General features: G+C 39.8%; 1 protein-coding gene across 1 annotated transcript in view; it reads right to left on the bottom strand.

The window, feature by feature from the left end:
- Positions 1-19,319, bottom strand: part of LOC150085861 (uncharacterized) — a 273,976-nt gene that overhangs the window by 53,228 nt on the left and 201,429 nt on the right. Inside the window, exon 7 of the mRNA XM_090374719.1 lies at positions 6,065-6,783. Within this exon, the coding sequence (XP_090230845.1) occupies positions 6,065-6,783 (719 nt within the window). The remainder of the gene's footprint in view (positions 1-6,064; positions 6,784-19,319) is intronic.

The following is a 19,319-nucleotide window of genomic DNA, read 5'->3' as shown; positions in this document are numbered from 1 at the left end:
TTGTTGCATCACCACATCGTGCAAGGAAGCTACAGGCTTTTGTTGCACTGGCATTAAAAAAAAAAAAAAAAAAAAAAAAACACGAAGCAGATAAGATACAAATTACACGCTTCCTTCTGCATATAGCTAGGCTTGTGTCAAAGAACACCAAAATTCTTTATGTTGTTGTTGTTATTTGGTTTTTAGGAGCATTAGCAACTAAGGCCATATTGCTCCGGGATATGCAGTGGTTATTCCCTGACCTTTCTGCAGCCTCCATATTTGGTGGTGACGGGCTTGAACCCCCGGTCTAATCAAGAAGCGTGTGCTACGCACTGCTGCTCCTTCCCACCTGGCTACGGAGGTGCCTCAAAATTCTTTAAGACTGAGTTAAACTCAAGTCTTATCAAGTTCTTTGTCCTAAGCTCAATGAGGCCATCTTTGGCAAGGTAAGCATCATTGATACATTAGCAAGGGACACATAATGCAAGAAAGCAAGCTTATATAGTATCGGTCAACCCCCCCTTTCTCATTTCACTCATCCACCGACTCCAAATGTTTGTCTAGTTCTGCCTTGAATCTGTTTAAGCTATCAACATCTAAAACGACAGGTGGAAGTTTGTTCCAGCAATCAACCACCCACTGGCTAAAGGCAAACTTCCAAACATCTATCCAACTGTCTTTCCTCAATTAGAATTTATGCCCTTTCAGGCGATTATTCTGAGCAAAGAGGAAGAATCTCATCAGCATTGAACAAGCTCAAACCATTCAAGGCTTTATACACCTCAATCAGATCACGTTGCAGGTGCCTAGTCTCCAGACACTGTAATTTGCAAAATTTAAGCCTTTCTTCATAAGAGCAACACTTTGTTCCATTTACTATTAGTAGTAGTGGCATGTGATGCAAGAAAGCATATGTATGAGCTTATGCAGCATCAGCCAAAAAAAAAAAAAAAAATCACACCATTCCCTCCAAATGCCTGTCCAGTTCCTCCTTAAATTTATTCAACCTATCAACTTCCACATGACAAATGGAAGTTTGTTCCAGCAATTAACCACCCGCTGGCTAAAGGCAAATTTCTGCACATCTATCCTACATCTGTCTTTTCTAAATTTCAATTTATGCTCCCTTAAGTTCGTAATCTGAACAAGTGGAAGGATCCCATCAGAATTCAGCGTGCTCAACCCATTCAAGGCCTTATATACCTCAATCAGATCACCGCGCAGATGCCTAGTCTCCAGCCACTGTAATTTGCAGAACTTAAGCCTCTCTTGGTAAGAGGATCCCTTCATTCCCCTCACCAATCTTGTTGCCCTTCTCTGTACACGCTCAAGTAAATCTACATCCTTCCTAAAATGAGGCCTCCAGACCAGTACGCAGTACCAAAGGTGTGGCCTGACCATTGCCTTATACAGAGGGATAATCATCTCCTTTTCCCTGCTAGCAAAATTCTTATATATCATTGACAAAACCCCATGACCTGCCCTGGCAGCCTGTTTGCATTGCTCAGAAAACTTCATATCTGACTGCACAATTACTCCCAGGTCTTTTTCATTTCCTACCACCTTAAGTGTAGTAACACACAGTTGGTATGTTTCTCTGGGGTTACCCATATGCAGTACTTTGCATTTGTCAAGGTTAAACTTCTGTTGCCACTTCTTAGCCTATCTGCCCAAATTATCTAGATCCTGTTGCAGTAGCACACTGCCATTACTGTCATTAACAACCCTGCCAACCTTTGTATCATCTGCAAACTTCAACATTAAGCCTGATATACCTTCATCAATATCATTGATAAATATACAAAACAACAGTGGACCCAACACTGAACCCTGTGGGACTCCACTAATACCATTAGTCCAAGAAGAGCAGCACCCATTGATTACTACCCTCTGTGTCTTCTCCCACTTAACCATCCTTTTATCCATTGTAGCAACTTACCCTTAATACCATTCTGCTCCAATTTGTACAATAGTCTTCCAGGCACAACAGTCAAAAGCTTTCCTGAAATCCAAATATATGATATCAGAATTATTTTTTGCATCCAGTTCCTTTGTAACCACATCATAATATCCTATCAAATTTGTCAGACAAGACTTTCCCTTAACAAACCCATGCTGTGTCTGAATTATTGCTGCAGTCTTGTCTAGATGATGCTGCAATGCATCTTTAACCAGTGACTCCATTATTTTACCCGGAACAGAAGTTAAACTAACTGGTCTGTAATTACTCGTGTCGCCCTTTGATCCCCCTTTGTGAATCGGGGATACATTTGCACATCTCCAGTCCGTGGGAACCTCCCCTGAGTCCAAGGATGCTCTCATAATTATGGCTAAGGGTTTGCTTGGTTGCTTTGCTGCCTCCTTTAATATAACTAGATAGATCCCATCCACCCTAGGTGCTTTTCTTATGTTTAACTTCAACAATTTCTCCTCCACTTTGCTCTCAGTTATTACAAAATCATTAAGTATCCTGCTACAATTTGATAACCTTCTGCCATTTCCAAAACTTAATAACTCCTCGTGTGTGAATGTAGATGCAAAATACTCATTCAGTTTGTTTGCTATCTGGGCAGGATCATCAACAGTCGATCCATCGATATCAAGTGGACAAATCAGATTCATCCCCTTCCTTTTAGAGTTTATAAAAGTAAAGAAATCCTTGCTGTTTTTCTTAGCATCTTTTGCCAAGGATTTCTCGTAATCTGCCTAACCTCCTTTGTGACCTGATTACAGACTATCTTATATCTGCCATAGGCTTCTGAGTCGCTTGATAATTTATATGCATCCCATGCATTTTTCTTCTCTGTTACGAGTCTCATTACTTTATTTGATAACCATTTAGGCCTAAACCTTGAACAATATTTCTTAATAGGTATGAAACTTTTAGTAGCTTCCACGATTAATTCCTTGAATGCTTCCCACTTAGAATTTACTGTTGGTAACATCGTCAGTTTATCCCACTGTACAGAATTTAAAAACTTTCTGAGACCACTGTACTCACCTTTACGGAAGCAAAAACCCTTTCCTTTATCCCCGATGGTAATTACATCTTTAAGTAAATGCCACATCAGTACACTGTAATCACTGCCACCAGTGGTTCCTTTATCTGCAAATTCTTAATACACGAATGATCACCGCTGATAACCAGATCAAGAGTATTACTCTCTCTCTCTCTGGTTGCCTCTCGAACATGCTGCTGCAGAAAACAATCATCCAATAAATCCACAAAAGTGTGACTAGTGCGTGAGTGAACAACCCACAAGTTCCAGTCAATATCTGGGAAGTTAAAATCCCCCATTATAAGACATTCTGATTTACTGGCCCACTCTATTTCTCTGTATAACTGTTCACTGTACTCATTCGAGTCATTAGACCTATAACACACTCCTACTCTTATTTTTGCTTTCACAGTGCTTATTTCACACCAAACTGACTCAACAGTGCACTGTTCATCTATATCAACTGGGTGCAATTCTTTTGATTTTATGTTTTTCTTAATTAACAGCATAACACCTCCTCCCTTTCTATCCTGTCTATCCTTTCTGTACACATTGTACTCCCCAAATTCCAGTTCTGCATTCCTTATATATGTGTGACATCACGTCTCTGCTATCCCAACAATATCCGCCTTTGATGTCTTGACCAACACTTCAAATTCATCAAATTTATTTTCTATACTTCTAGCATTGGTATACATGCTCCTATTCCTAGTTACCCTAACACATCCCATATACCCACCTATTTCACGATGACTGCCATCCGTCCCTGAAACCCCCAACACCTCTCGCTCCAGGTCGCTACTTATTCTAATAGAAGTAGTGCAAGAATCACCTTACGGCTACTGTTAAATTATTAGTCCTTGTATCCCCCCAAGCTATCAGTTTTCCGATCCACCTAACACTGCCTCGATAGCATCAGCAAATATTCTTGCACCCTTTCTATTTAAGTGTATCCCATCCCTGTAGAAGAGTCTCTCCTTCTGTACTCGTTTCAACAGCTCTACATCCTTCTTAAAATGAGGCCTCTAGACCTGTATACAGTACTCAAGGTGTTGTTGTTGTTGTTATTTGGTCTTTAGGAGCATTAGCAACTAAGGCCATATTGCTGCGGGGATATGCAGTGGTCATTCTATGACCTTTCCGCATACTCCATATATTTGGTCACGGGCTTGAACCCCGGTCTAATCAAGAAGCGTGTGCTACGCACTGCTGCTCCTGCCCACCTGGCTATGGAGGTGCCACTCAAGGTGTGGCCTGACCATTGTCTTATACAAGGAGATAATCACCTCTTTATCCCTGCTTTAAAAATTCCTGTATATCACTGATAAGACACCATGGGCTACTCTTGCAGACCGTCTGCACTGCTCAGAAAACTTAATATCTGCCTGCACAATTACCCCCAGGTCCTTTTCATTCTCTACCTCTGTCAGTGTAGTACCACAGAGTTTATACATTACTCTGGGGTTACTGCTTCCCGTATGCAGTACTTTACATATGTCAATGTTAAACTTAAGTTGCCACCTCTCAGCCCATCTACTCAACTTTTCTAGATCCTGTTGCAGCAGCGTACTGTCATTAACAACCCTGCCGACCTTTGTATCGTCTGCAAACCTGGATATTAAGCCTGATATACCATCATCAATATCATTAGTGAATACAGAAAACAACAATGGACCCAACACTGAACCTTGGGGGATTCCACTAATAACATTAGTCCGCGAAGAGCAGTGTCCATTGATTACCACTCTGTCTTCTCCCACTCAACCATCCCTTTATCCATAGCAGCGATTTACTCCCAATGCCACACTGCTCCAATTTGTGCAGCAGTCTTCCACGTGGAACAGTATCAAAAGCCTTTCTAAGATCCAAATATATGATATCAAAGTTGCAGTCTTGCATAGATGATCCTGCAATGCTTCTTTAACCAGTGACTCCATTATTTTCCCTGGAACAGAAGTTAAACTAACAGGTCTGTAATTTAATAATTACTCGTATCACTCTTTGATTCTCCCTTTGTGAATTTGGGATACATTTGCACATCTTTGGTCCATAGGGACCTCTCTTGAATCTAAAAATGTTCTCATTATTACAGCAGAAGGTTTGCCTACCTCCTTTGTCATCTTCCTTAATAAAAATTGATAGATCTGATCTGTCCAGGTGCCTTTTTTTACATTATGCTTCAACAATTTCGCTTTACTTATCTCTCAGTTATTAGAAAATCGTTTAGCTCCCTCTTAGAATTTTATAAACTTCTGGTATCTCCATCCCTAAAAAAATTCCCCATGTGTGAATGTAGTTGCAAAATACCTATTCGGGTTGTCAGCAACCTGAGCAGGATCATAAACGGTGAAACAAGTCATATGTAATAGATCAATATGTTTTATTCCTCTTCTTCTAGTGTTGCATAAGTTAAATCTTTGCTGGCATTTTTTTTTGCATTCATTGCCAGAGACCTCTTATAATCTGCCTTAGCATGCCTAACCTCCTTTGTGACTTAATTGCACTGTAGTTTATATAGTCTATATCACTTTATAGTTTACATACATCTCATGCATTTTTATTCTCTGGCACAAGCGTCATTCCCCAAAGCGAGCGAGAGCGAGAGAGAGAGAGAGCAGGAATTGTATGATTTCTTAGAATATACAGCAAAGGAGTTATAAATAACTTGATTATTCACATGATACAGCTCTGATGTAAAAAAAATCCTAACAAAATTGGCAGTTTATATGGAAAGGTACACCACCTGAGAGCCAAGTGAAGCGGTTTGGGTGGGCTCTGCAGACCTGGTCTTCATGCTTCAGCCCAGTTTGACTGAGGGTCAAATAAGGATCAGGTAGCAACAGTAGCTTTCAGGTTCAAGTACGAGTTGGATTAAACGGTCTTTGTGTTGGGGCGGGGTGGGTAAAATTCTAGAATTTCAGCACATACATTCCTCCACTCTGCATTTCAGAAAATATACTTACCCACTATGCCATGCCTCCAAAGCTCTTTCTCTAACAAACAGACTAGTGTATTTATGACAATGAAACTATTCACAGTAATTTTAATTCAAAATATTCATAACAATTTATTATAATACTTACTTTTCTTCTTTTAACAATCTGATACTAATTAAATATTTATCTTGTATCAAACTAAGTACTCTTTCTAATTTATTTATAAGAATATTAATTTGCTGTAATTGATTATTCAAAGATGCTTTATTTTTTCCACTTTCATCATCTAATTCCTTCACATGTTCTTCAGACTGTTTGTTCTGTAAATGTGTAGAAACCCCTGAACTTTCACTGGTCTTCAGAACAGTTGGACGAATTGGTTTGGCCATGCCCACAGGTTTACCAGCTTTTGCTTGTTGACTATTTCTATTTTGGAGAAAAGTTTCATTTGCTGGCCTTGAAAGAACTGTATCATAATTTAAATCATTGATTAAAGCTTGTTTTGATATCTCTGCTAAAGTAGAAATATCATTTTTCTCCTCTAAGGAACAAATTTCACCATCTTCAGGTTTAGAATGTTGTTCAATGGCTTGGATAATAGCTTGAACAAAGGATTCTGGATGCTTACCATTAGATTTAGAAATCAGTGGATTATCAATATGATCATTCAATGATTTATCTGAAAGCAATATGTCGGGTTTTGTTTTTTTATCTGGGGTATAATCAAGTTTGTGTTCTAGAGAGAAACTTGATTCCATGCTGTTAGACTGAGAGTCATCTTGAGTTATTCCATTAATGCTGCATGGTAAGTCGCTAAGCTTTTCATTTTCACTATCTTCTGAATCAGACAATATTTCCTCTAACATCTATAAATAAAAGAAAGGAAGAAATTTTAAATTAATAACTAATGAATTTAAATTTAAAATAATGAAGGTAAAAATTTAAATTCATTATTTAAGTTTCGTTGTTAATATCTTTTCATCTAAAAATTAATTCTATTTTAATTTTCTTAAAAATCAGCAGGTCTTACCACTTCTTGAAATTTGATGTTTCAAATTATAGGGTTAAGCAAGGCCAAACTTCCTAGCTTAAGTTTGCATTGAAAATACAAAGTTAAATTCTTTTATTATTTTAGCTTATTTTAGCTTCATTAAAAAGGAAAATGTTCTTCAGTTCTTCAATTACAGCATGAAATGCCGGCTCTGAGACATTTGTTCTCAACGCGCGGAATCATGTTGTTTCATGTGAAAATCTATCCCCCATCGAGTGGATCCGGTGTAAGTCGAATCACAATCTTAGCAAGAAATACTATAAACAAGATCGTGCATTTGCTGAAAGGAAGAATTAGTCATACATTTCCTTTAAAATGTATACAATTTATTTGTGGGTTTAGCTATCACTTTCATATCCATGCCCTTACATAAATAACTCAGTTTGTTATACCAGTTTTCAACATACGGGATTGTAATAAAATGCTTTTTTTCAATGTTTGTTTTCTGATTATTATTGGTTATCTTTTCCTGGGCAATCAATTTAACTTTGTTAATAGAGTTAATTGGGTAGCCTCTATTGAGGTATCGTTTTGTTAGTTTCTTGATTTCTAATTGTAATGCATTCAGTGTGGTTGAATATTTAAAAGCATATAAGAACTGATTGAGCATGACCAATTTTTTGTATGTATATGGGTGATAGCTATTATAATGTAATAACATGCCCATATTAGCTGGTTTCCTGTAGATACTAAAATTTAGTTTATCCCCCACCCTCTGTAATGTAAAATTAAGAAAATTTATAGATTTAGTTTCTTCCTTCTAGATTTCTAATGTAAATTTTAATCTAGTATGAATATTATTAAGGACTTGTAAAATAGAATGATTCGACTTACATCGGATCCACTCGGGGGTGGGGTGGGGTAGATTTTCGCAAGAAACAATGTGAGGCTTTCGCACGTTGAGAACAAATGTCTCAGAGCCGGCATGTCATGCTGTAAATGAAGAACTGAAGAACATTCTTTCCTTTTTAATGAAGCTAAAATAATTAATTTCCACCATAATTATAGTAAGTTACTTATTGCAGAAACCCTTGAAATTAAACTCTGCAAAAACTCAATTAACATTTGCAGACATTTTTTGATATCAGATGATTGGTCCTATAAATGCATGCGTGATGAGAACTAAATTTTCTTTTAAATACAAACACATCGGCACAATTTTATTGCTATTCCTCGTGTGAACACGAGGCATCGAAAAGTATTTGTCCAATTTAAGGAGGAAAATATATCTTTGCGTATTCATATTTGTTTTAACTTATTTGTTAATGTTGACATAATGTTTCCCTAAGTTGATAGTTGCATCACAATTGGTATTTTAGGGGCTGAGTTAGCTAGGGGCCTCAACGGTGATTCCAATTTAATGAATTGTGGGCGAGCTGTTGGTATGGAACACATTAAAAAAATGAATTTTTATTAATTTTATTATTCTATTTGAATTCTTTACGTGATGGACTAGGAGAGTTGGAAAAGAAGCCTTCCTATAAAGAGACCAAGGTAATCCCTGTATTATTTATTATAAGCCCAAGAACACAATTCTTCAAAGGCTTACAACATCAAAAGATGATTTAGAATACCTGTATTAGTGGAAATGATGGAATTGGCAAACTATGAGAAGAGAGAACAGTTCCCCACCACCACTTTAACCACAAGAACAACCAGACAAAGCAGCAAAAGGAAAAGATGGCTCACTGGTCACTTCTACTCATTTGTCCATGAAATGCACATGCATGTTTTGCACCATAATGTAGGCATTAGTCAACAATATTATGTTGTAACTGATCAAACATATTCAATGGCTAATAATAAAAGTGGAAAATTATACAAAAACATAGATATGTTTTTGTATAATACTACCAAAAAAATACTATGAAAAATAACATACTGATTGATACGTAAGCAACAAACACTCTTCAGCAACATCAAACAGTTCAGCAATCACTTCTTTTAAATTTTTATCAAAAAATCTAATACTATCCACTTTTGATTGCAGCTTTGTCACTAAGCAATAACAAAAAAAAAAAAAAAAAAACCAGAATATACAGTAATCCTCTATGCCAATCATGATTATATTAACTACAGAATTCAGATAAAACAGTTTTGCATTTGCATCCCAAAATTTTACAATTTGCTTTTTACACATAACACCCACACGCACTTCAATCGTCTCCTGACACAAAAGAACACAATTTCTTTAAAATGCAGGCATTCTTCCCAAAACACAGGAGATTTTTTAGAAAAAGCAAGAGGGTTTTTATTAACATCCATACTGGAATAGAAATGAAATTTCACTGATAATACATTTTGTGTTAAAATCAGATCACGAATTTTTCCTGCATGTGGATTTCTATTCAGATTGCCTATTACACATCAATTAATTCTGAATGCCTCGAGAAAGCTATTGTAGCAGACTTTGCACATCTTCAGAAATGTTGAGTCAAAGTTTTGTTTATAATATCGCGTTCAGACTTGCTTGTTAACTGCATTTCCAAAACACCACCAGGAAGATCTGCATTCAGTTTTTTTTTTTTTTTTTAAAACCTGGTTAGCTCTGACTCTCAGCACTGCTAAGATGAATTATAAAAAAAAAAAAAAAAAAACACAAGAATGACTTGGGATAACTTGTTATATTTCATGCTTCATTGTGCACTTGCCAGATCCTAGAATGAGGATCACCTTATCAATTCCTCCCACCCATAACTACACCTTGCAGGGTCTTACACTGAAATTAACAGAACTGATCGGCAAAAAAATGTCTATTTCTTTGCCTTCAAATTATATTGAGAAGTAATAATAGAAATTTATTATTATTTTCTTTTTGTAATACCAATTTGTTTCAATTTCATTAAAAAAAAACTGTTCTCTGAATAATGTTATTGGATGATAAATTGTTTTTTCAATTATGACAGTATTTAAATTAAATTTAAATAATATTTAACTTAACACTTTCACTGCCTTTAGGCATATTCTGCTGACGGACTATCTGGACTAGAAGTTTTTTTGGGAGCCACTATGTGGAACTTTATTGATTGATTGATTTAAAATCAGTAGTATAGTAATCATTTGTAATTCTCTGATTAATTTGGTACATTTGTTCTTTACTTGGCCCTTGTAATTGCTTAAAAAACCATAGCTGCCTTCTGTCACCATTGTGTTGTGTTGGACTGACATCAATGTTCAAATTTTCCATTTTTTTTTAGAATTTTAGTACTTTTATATAGTTTTGTAGCAGTGTACTCAGTATTAAAAGAAGCTTATAAACTATAAGCTTCTTTTTTATAAATAGTGTGGCCAGAGCACTTTTGGGTAGGGTGAGAACGCATTGCAGTACCCCTGAGGAGGGGGAGAAGGAAATTAGGCAAATCACGACGGATCTTATGAGGTGCGGTTACCCCCAGAGGGTCATTGATGAATACAACAGAGAGGAAGAGCCCAATCGGGTAATTCCGCCTGTACCGCTTACCACAGTGTATGTTCCCTACTATCCGGGCCTGTCAGATCGCATTGCGAGGATGCTTCGTGACTTTCAGACACGCTGTGTGCAGCTTCCGGGCCGGAGGTTGCACACAGTAGTTTCACAGGTCAAAGACCCCATTACTAGGGATTCTAGTAGTGGGGTCGTGTATGAGATCACATGCCCGGATTGTGGGGAATGTTACGTGGGGGAGACAGGACGGCGTCTCAAGGACCGTCTGGGAGAACATTCACGAGCGATACGGACCGCAGAGCTCAACAAATCCGCCATTGCCGAGCACTATTGGGAAAAACAACACCAGATCTCCCCCGACAACGCTGTCATCCTTGACCGGGCGCATAGATTCTGGGACCGCAAGTGGCTGGAAAGTCTGTGGATTGGATCCTCTGGTAACAATAGTATAAACAGAGACAGGGGAGTTAGGCTTCACCCCCTTTTTGAGGCGGTGGTTTTGACAAGAGACAAACGTTTTAATTTTCCACGTGTCCAGCCCACTTCCGGTTCCGGTACAAGTGAAAGGAATGCTGAGTATGCGCCTGGTCATCCACGTGTGCCGTGAACCTGGTATTTAAGGATGTGTCATTTAAGTCTCACTATTACTGAGGAAGGAGGAAGACACCTCCGAAAGCTCTAGTGTTTTTTATCGTCTTTTTATCGCTTTTATATTTATATTTTAATGCATTTTAACTTATTTAACTTTTGTTATAGTTTAGTTTTTTGTAAATGACTAAACGTTTTTTGTAAATATTATTTTACAGTCTTTTCTATCATTTTATTTTATTTTATTTCATTATTCAACCAGTCATAAACGGTTGGTGTGTGTGTTTAAAATTGGTAGTCTTTAAATTGGTGTGTGTGTTTAAAATTGGTAGTCTTTTAAACTATAATTTATAGCAATACATACATGTTTTAATAACTTAACTTTATCATGTATATTAATATTCATAAAACTTTGTATCAGTGATCTGGCATGAATATAGCATCAAGTAACTAGTAGTGTAGTGCATAGTAGTGCAATTGCAGGTTTTTAATTGTGGTAAACAAGTAGCTTGAAGGTTCTAATCACATAGGCTGGCATATATTTTTTTTGTTTAAGCTAATAAACTTTATTTTAGTAAGGCTATAACTGATTTAAAACTCTATGAACCTAATGGTATAGTGCAATACATAATGCAAACTTGATAGCACAATACATATAACAAACTTCAAAGCGCAATAAGTATTATTATTACATTTAGGTAACTATACACTAAACAATATACCTATATTTAGGTATATAGTTTAGTGTATTATTCTTGGATTAAACTGAATTTAAATGGAAATCAGAACTCTGACTAAAGCAGCAAAACAAAGAGCTCAAAACAGCAGGAGTGCTATGGTTTGGGGAGAACTGAAGGGTGGTTCTCCTACGAATTGTGGCCTAACAAAATGCACTACCTGTGCAACGTTTGTGGATCTATCTGGAAAAGGAGATGACAGACCACTAGGAAAACACAAAGGGGGGGGGGTCTTTGTTGGTTTGGTACAAGGGAGGAAATTAGGTGAGAACTCAGTGTTCTGATGGGCATTTATGAGAGCTTTAAGTGCAGGGTGGATACTCACGAAGCAATTAAAATGAAGGGCTCATAAAGCTCTCATCTGCCCAACTCAATGCCAGAGCCCTCAACTGTAGCAGCACTAATCCCACTGTTAGTCCAACTGTATAGAATTTTAAAACTGTCTCAGACCACAGTAGTCACCTTTACAAAAGCAAAAACTCTTTCCTTTATGCCTGATGGTAGTTACCTCTTTGAGTAAATCCAACATCAGCACACTGTGATCACTGCCATAAACTAGGAACCAACTAGTGGTTCCTTTATCTTCAGATTCTTAATGCATGAAAAATCACTACTGATAACCAGATCAAGAGTATTACTCCCTCTAGTTGCCTTCCGAACACGTTGCTGTAGAAAACAGTCATCCAATAAATCCACAAAAACCTTGCTAGTGTGTGTGTGTGAGACCAACCCACAAGTTCCAGTCAATATCTGGGAAATTAAAATCCCCTATTATAAGACAATCTGATTTACTGGCAGACTATTTCACTGTACAGTTGTTCATTATACTCCTCAGAGTCATTAGGCCTATAACAGAGGGGTGAAGTGGGAGTGGGTTTTTTTTTTTTTTTTTTTGGCTGATGCTGCATAAGCTTGCTTTCTTGCATCAAATGCCTCTACTAATGCTAATAACACACTGCTACTGACTCAACATTGCACTGTCCACCCATATCAACTGGCTGAACTTCCTTAAATTGTGTTTCTCAACTAATAGCTATATAACATTGGTGTAGACACACTATAGATAAACTCTTAAGGAACTACGATGGTAGTTAGTGTGAGGCATCATTTGCTCTATCTCATATTGTGCTCTTCTTTCACGACGAGTTGCCATGGTATTGCACTACCTCGAATAAGTAACGCTTCACTAATAGAAAAGACTATTGTTACTTATTCTCAGTGAGTACAACCACCCACACAGAATAAGTAACAATAGTCTTCTCTATTAGTGAAGCGTTGCTTATTCTAGGTAGTGCAATACCATGGCAACTCTTGTGAAGAAGAGCACAATGTGAGATAGAGCAAATGATTCCTCTCACACTAACTACCATTCGTAGTTCCTTAAGAGTTTATCTATGGAGAATCTACACTGATATTATATAGATATTAAACTCTTCCTCTTAACGTATTATGCCTTGTGCATTTAGTTATTTTTAACTATTATCATAAACACCTTTTGGCGTCTCTCATATTGTGTGATTATCTTCACAACTGGGTTTCCATGTCTGCAATACCAGGGTACCTGCCCACCCACCGATGATACCTTTGAAATGGTGCCGTCCAGGTGGTGGTACTCACTGAGAATAAGTAACAATAGTCTTCTCTATTAGTGAAGGGTCACTTATTTAAGGTAGTGCAATACCATGGCAACTCTTGTGAAGAAGAGCACAATGTGAGATAGAGCAAATGATGCCTCTCATACTAACTACCATCGTAGTTCCTTAAGAGTTTATCTATGGTGTATCTACACCGATATTACATAGATATTAAACTCTTACTCTTAACGTATTATGCCTTGTGCATTTAGTTATTTTTAAATATTAACTAATAGCATAACCCCTTTTCCCTTCCAATATTCTGTCTATGCTTCCTGTACATATTGTACTACCCAAATTCCAATTCTGCATTCCTTATATCTGGGGCGCCTCCGTAGCCAGGTGAGCAGGAGCAGCAGTGCGTAGCACATGCTTCTTGATTCGACCGGGGTTCGAGCCCGTGACCACCAAATACAGAGGATGCGGAAAGGTCAGGAAATGACCACCGCATATCCCCGGAGCAATATGGCCTTAGTTGCTAATGCTCCTAAAAACCAAATAACAAACAAACAATCCTTATATCTGTGTGACACCACATCCCTCATATTCCAACAATATCTGCCTTTGATGTTTTGATCAACAACTCAAAAAGTCCAGGCTTAGATCTGATCAAGCCGGAAATTGTTAAAATGGTAGCTGAGTATGTACCGAACCTTCTGCTGGATCTGTTTAACTGCTGTATGGAAGCAGAAAAATACCCAACTGAATGGAAGACAGCAAATATTAAGTTAATTTTGAAGAACCCAACCAAACAGCCAGAGAATTCAGACTTGTATAGGCCCATTGCATTTCTATCAGTGGTGAGGAAACTGTACGAAAGATTACTGCATAAAAGAATTTCTCAGCACTATGAAGCAGCAGGACTACCAGCAGTGAACCAATATGGGTTCAAACCAGGTTCCTCCACGATAGATGCAATGAAAAACCTGCTCATTGCAGCAGGAAATACTTCCTCCTGAGCTCCATTGACTTCGCTGGGGCGTCTGACTCACTTTGGTGGCCGAGCATCCTCGGCAGGCTGAGGGAGGCCAGGGTGCCAATAAATCTATTCAACACCATAAAAGATTGATTACCTATCACAGAGAAAGGTTGAGATCAATACCCTGTACAAGAAGATAGTAAAACAAATCTACAGAGGCTGTCCACAGGGGTCTGAGCTGGGCCCATTACTCTGGAACATTGTCTTCGATGAGTTCTTGAGGATGGACCTGGGGGAAGTCAAATCCTAGGCTTTTGCGGACGACCTCATCCTTACAATGGAAGCAAACTCAAGAGCTCAGCTTGAGACCCTGGCCAACCATGCCCTTCGACTGCTTCAAACCTCATACATTCTCCTTAAAGGCTCTCTCGACCTGCGTAGACCACCCCAAATTAAAATTGATGAGAGCACGATAAAATTGCCGCCACAGCTCAAATATTTAGGTATTCTCCTAGACATCAAACTATCCTTTTAGCCACACCTTAAACATCAGAACAAAGATCAGGAACTACTCGGCCCTAGTGGCCAGGGTCTCACATAGAGACTGGGGCCTCAACAAGAGAATGCTGGCACTCTATTATAAGGCAGTTTTCATCCTGGTAATCTCATATGCTTTGGCCATATGGCACAATAAGACCACACTAGTAGTAAATAGAAGAATGCTGGATTCTACCCAGCAATCCATCCTCGGTGCCATAACCCGTGCGAAGAAGATTAAAAGTACGCCTACAGAACCACCTGCTGCAGGAGTGGTAAAACAGATGGGCCAGTACCACCAAAGGAGAGATCACTTGCAAGTTTTTTCCACCGACAAATAGAGTATACCCGAAATCACCATCATGGTTCTTCCCAGGACTTCATACAACATACTTAAATAACAGGGCATGGCCCCCTGAATGCAAAGCTTGCTGGCTTCAGACTCACAGAAAACCCACATTGCGCTTGTGGAGAGATTAGAAGACTGGAACCATCTCATGTTTGACTTTCCCGTCTACGAAGACCTAGATGTATTGACAGACTGCAAGCATAACCTCAACAACCTGAACTGCAAATATGGGACTTGTCCCAGGAATGACCCACAACCCTAGAAGGTGACGTCTCTTTAGAAGAACTAGAACTTAAATAGAAGATTTACCATGAACTTGACCTCATTGCAGCTCTGCTGCCAATGCCACAGGAGATCCTATATCTGTGCTTTCTTGCACGGTACTTTCTTTCCACTTCCCTGGGGATGGGAGGAGATGGTTTCACTGTCTCTTCGCCTCCTCACCTTCCTTTTCCTCCTAGTGGGACATGGGCCTGCCTCACTGACCACAGGGGTCACCTCCTCTATTGACCCCTTACTTCCTGTTTCCTCCCCCCAGGCTTCAGTCTCTCCCCTACTCTGTTCACTTTCACAGCGTAACCACACACAGTCTAAATTTAAATTTAAAACTTTGACCTGGGGTCTCCTTTCCTATCGACTTCATAGTTCTGACTTTTACCTGTCTTCAGTCTGCCCCCCCATTCTGCCTAAACACCAGCAAATGCCCCAAACAATCTCAAAATTCCAACTGCATACGAAAACCCCTCTCGGCCTAACCTTTCAGCAACTACTTCCCAATACTATTAAATTATTATTTTTTAATTTTTATTTATTTTTTTAGGTCCTTGCCACTGAAATCTTATCAGGAAATTAGGTGGCAGGACCTGCCAGAGTGAAAACTTAAAATTACTTGGTACCTGGTCTGCCTCCACGAGGCATAGTGTGGACAACGTTGGGCCCCAGCAGGGGTCTAGTGGCTAAATGGCCAGAAGAACAACGATACACAACATTACACATACAAAATCCATACACTTTTAAATTTCTGGCCTTCCCAGTGAATTGGTACATCTACAATGAAAGCAATGCAGGGATGGGGGAACCCCTGGTGCCGTTAACGCTATATCAAACAAGGGAATTATACAGCACACGACCCCCACACACCTTCAAATCTCTGGCTCCATACAATGTACATCTGCAGAGATGAGAGAAATCCCGGGAGCTGTTAGACACTAACATACCTTACATCAAACAAGGGAATGGATGGAAAGGCACCAACTCACCATATCAGCCACCAAGACTCAATCCATTTCACTGAAGGGCTACCTAACCCAAACCAGACTGCCGCAAATAAGGATCCACAACAGAACAGTCAAGTTAACCACTGAATTAAAATACCTGGGAGTTATCCTGGATTGAAACCTGTCTTTCACCCTGCATCTAAAATACATACAGGCTAAGATAAAGAACTATGCCGCCATGCTTGCAAGAGTCACACGTCGCAACTGGGGCCTAAAAAGGCACACCCTAGTGATATTTTACAAAGCAGCCATTATCCCGGCAATCACATACGCCTCCAGTACTTGGTTCCTGGTTCCACAAAGCCTCAACCACGGTAACCCGTTGACGTCTGGATATCATACACAGACCCGTCTTACTGACCCTCACCAGAGCCTGCAATACAGTCTCCACCCATGCGCTACAAGTGATTACAGATACTCTCCCTATTGATCTTGAGGTAACTCGCATTGGCATACTTCAACAACTCAAGCTTGGTAAAGCCACAACTTTCCTGGACCACACCACAGACCTGGCAAACAATCATAAAGCTGAAAAGGACAGGCTGCAACCCCACTTAATAACAATCTGGCAAAAGTGCTGCATGAACTCTGCCAAAGTGGATGTCACCCAAGGTTCCTCCTGAACTTGCAACGAGTATATCCAAAATATCTGTCATGGCTCTGCCCTGGTCTCCATGTCACCTACCTTCTCACTGGATATGGAGCCATCTGCTATAAGCTAAACTTCCTCGGACTGACAGATAACCCAGCAAGTGCGTGTGGTTCCCTTGAAACCTGGGACCACCTGCTGCACGAGTGTGAGCTGTATGAAGACCTTCGAGGTCACCTCATCACGAGCCTGCTTCAATCCTAAAAACCAAGAACACTACCTACCAGAAGACGAGGTAACCTACAATGCCCTCACTAACTTTGGACAGTGCTTATTTGCAAGACAACAGACTCTACCTATGCCACCAAACCCAGAACAACCAGAATAAAACAGCTTCCATACATACTGAAACCCCACGGACTTAAGTGTTAGCCTACGAACTGAGCGAACAGAAGCACAATAAACCCTAAAAAACCCAAAAGAACATATGCCGCAAGAATGAACATCGGGGACCACCTCTAATTTCACTATAACCATAACAACCTGATGCACCAATCAGCTGTGACTTAACCTCACTTCTAAATATTGACCCACGGATGGGACATTGATCTCATGGGAGAACCCCAACAAATGACAACCTGCATGGACTGCAATCGGACCTACACCCAAATCCTGGCTGATTGTCCAGTTTCCCTACTTGCAGTTCTATGGATGGAGTCACCACCGACAAGGATAAACCCATTGAACAATGACCAACAGACAGGATTTGGGTCCCATTTGTGAATACCTAACCAGGACTTACATAAATCACTACCAAACCTAGACCAAAACCTTGGATGGAAACACTGTTGCTGGACCTCCTGGGTTTCCGGATGGCACAACCCTGTTGCCTCAGCACCTAGACTGCAGCCTCTTTGCATCCACGCCCTATTGGCGATCTGGGCCAGCCCCCTTGTCTGGCCTACTATTTTTCCCTCTCCTGGCAGGGGAGAGATGGTTTTGCTGTCTCTTCCCCCTTCTGCCACCCTCTTTTCCCTCTAGTGAGGCATGGGCATGCCCCACTGTAAACTGGAGCTGTCTTCCCTATCGGCTCCATACTTCTATTCCCCCCAGCCTTCAGTCTCTCCCCCACTATCTGTAACCAAGTGTACACAGCACACAATCAAAAATTTAACAAACTAAAATCAACTTTGCCCACCTATTTGGTTCTAGCACACCCCCGCAACATGAATTTTTTTTAGGTCCTAGCCACTGAAATCGCAGGAAATTAGGTGGCAGGACCTGCCAGAGTGAATTTTATATTACTGGGTACTGGTCTGTCTCCACGGGGCTAAAGTGGGGAAACATCGGGTCTGGCAGCTAAAGGACCAGAAGAACAATGGTACATGTCATTACACATATACAAAGTCCATACACTTTTAAACCTCTGCATTTCCATTCAACTGGTACATTATGGATGTACCAGTTGAATGGTACATCCAACTGGTACATCCATAATGTAAACTACACAGAGATGGGGGAAATCCCCGGTACCGTCTGACCCTAAACATACTTTACACTTTACATCAAACAAGCAGTACATTTCAAAAGGCAGAGGACACCATCCACTCAGTTCTCCCCTGAGCCCAAGCACTCCCACTACTTTGCAGCAGAGAATAAAAATGCATGTAATGCATATAAGTTATCAGGCCTATGGTACATATAAACTAGTCTGCAATCCTTGGTCCTTGAGGTTGTCACAGACATTCTCTCAGATATACCAGACAAGCTGTACTTGCTACCTGGGAGACTAAAACGCTGATGGAACTGATATTTGGGTGACACTCAAGTCAAATGGACCCAATTTCGGTGAAGTCCGGACAGTCTGTGAGAGCCAAATCCTCTGTTTCCACCTTCACAATGGTGGGACTGTTAGTAATCCTGGGTATAACCTCCATGCACAAGTACATGGTCGGTGATCACCCAGGTGTGAACCAATGTAATCAGGGCTCGAGGTGTGGCGCCCACACCACATGGAGGAATGCAGCCCCTCTATGTTACCAGGCAGTACTAAGTGGTAGATGACTCTCATCAACCAGTACAATACCACCACTTTGCTTATTGGAGGCTTGAGGTGGTGAAACCCATGTTTAGTCTCAAGAGCTAAGTTCCAGTCAACCCTTCCCCATCTCTTCCATCATGCAGTATGATTGATGACTTTTGAGGTTATGATGAACATCATGGGGAAATCCATTATTCCTTACATTTCGAGGGTACAGCTCTAAAATGGGGTTCGCAGGCCGGGCCGCTAGTTAGAA

The sequence above is a fragment of the Mastigoproctus giganteus genome, chromosome 5 (genome assembly GCF_048544385.1).
Source record: "Mastigoproctus giganteus isolate SK-2022 chromosome 5, ASM4854438v1, whole genome shotgun sequence".
NCBI lineage: Eukaryota > Metazoa > Arthropoda > Arachnida > Uropygi > Thelyphonidae > Mastigoproctus > Mastigoproctus giganteus.
This window is presented reverse-complemented; position numbering and strand designations above follow the sequence as displayed.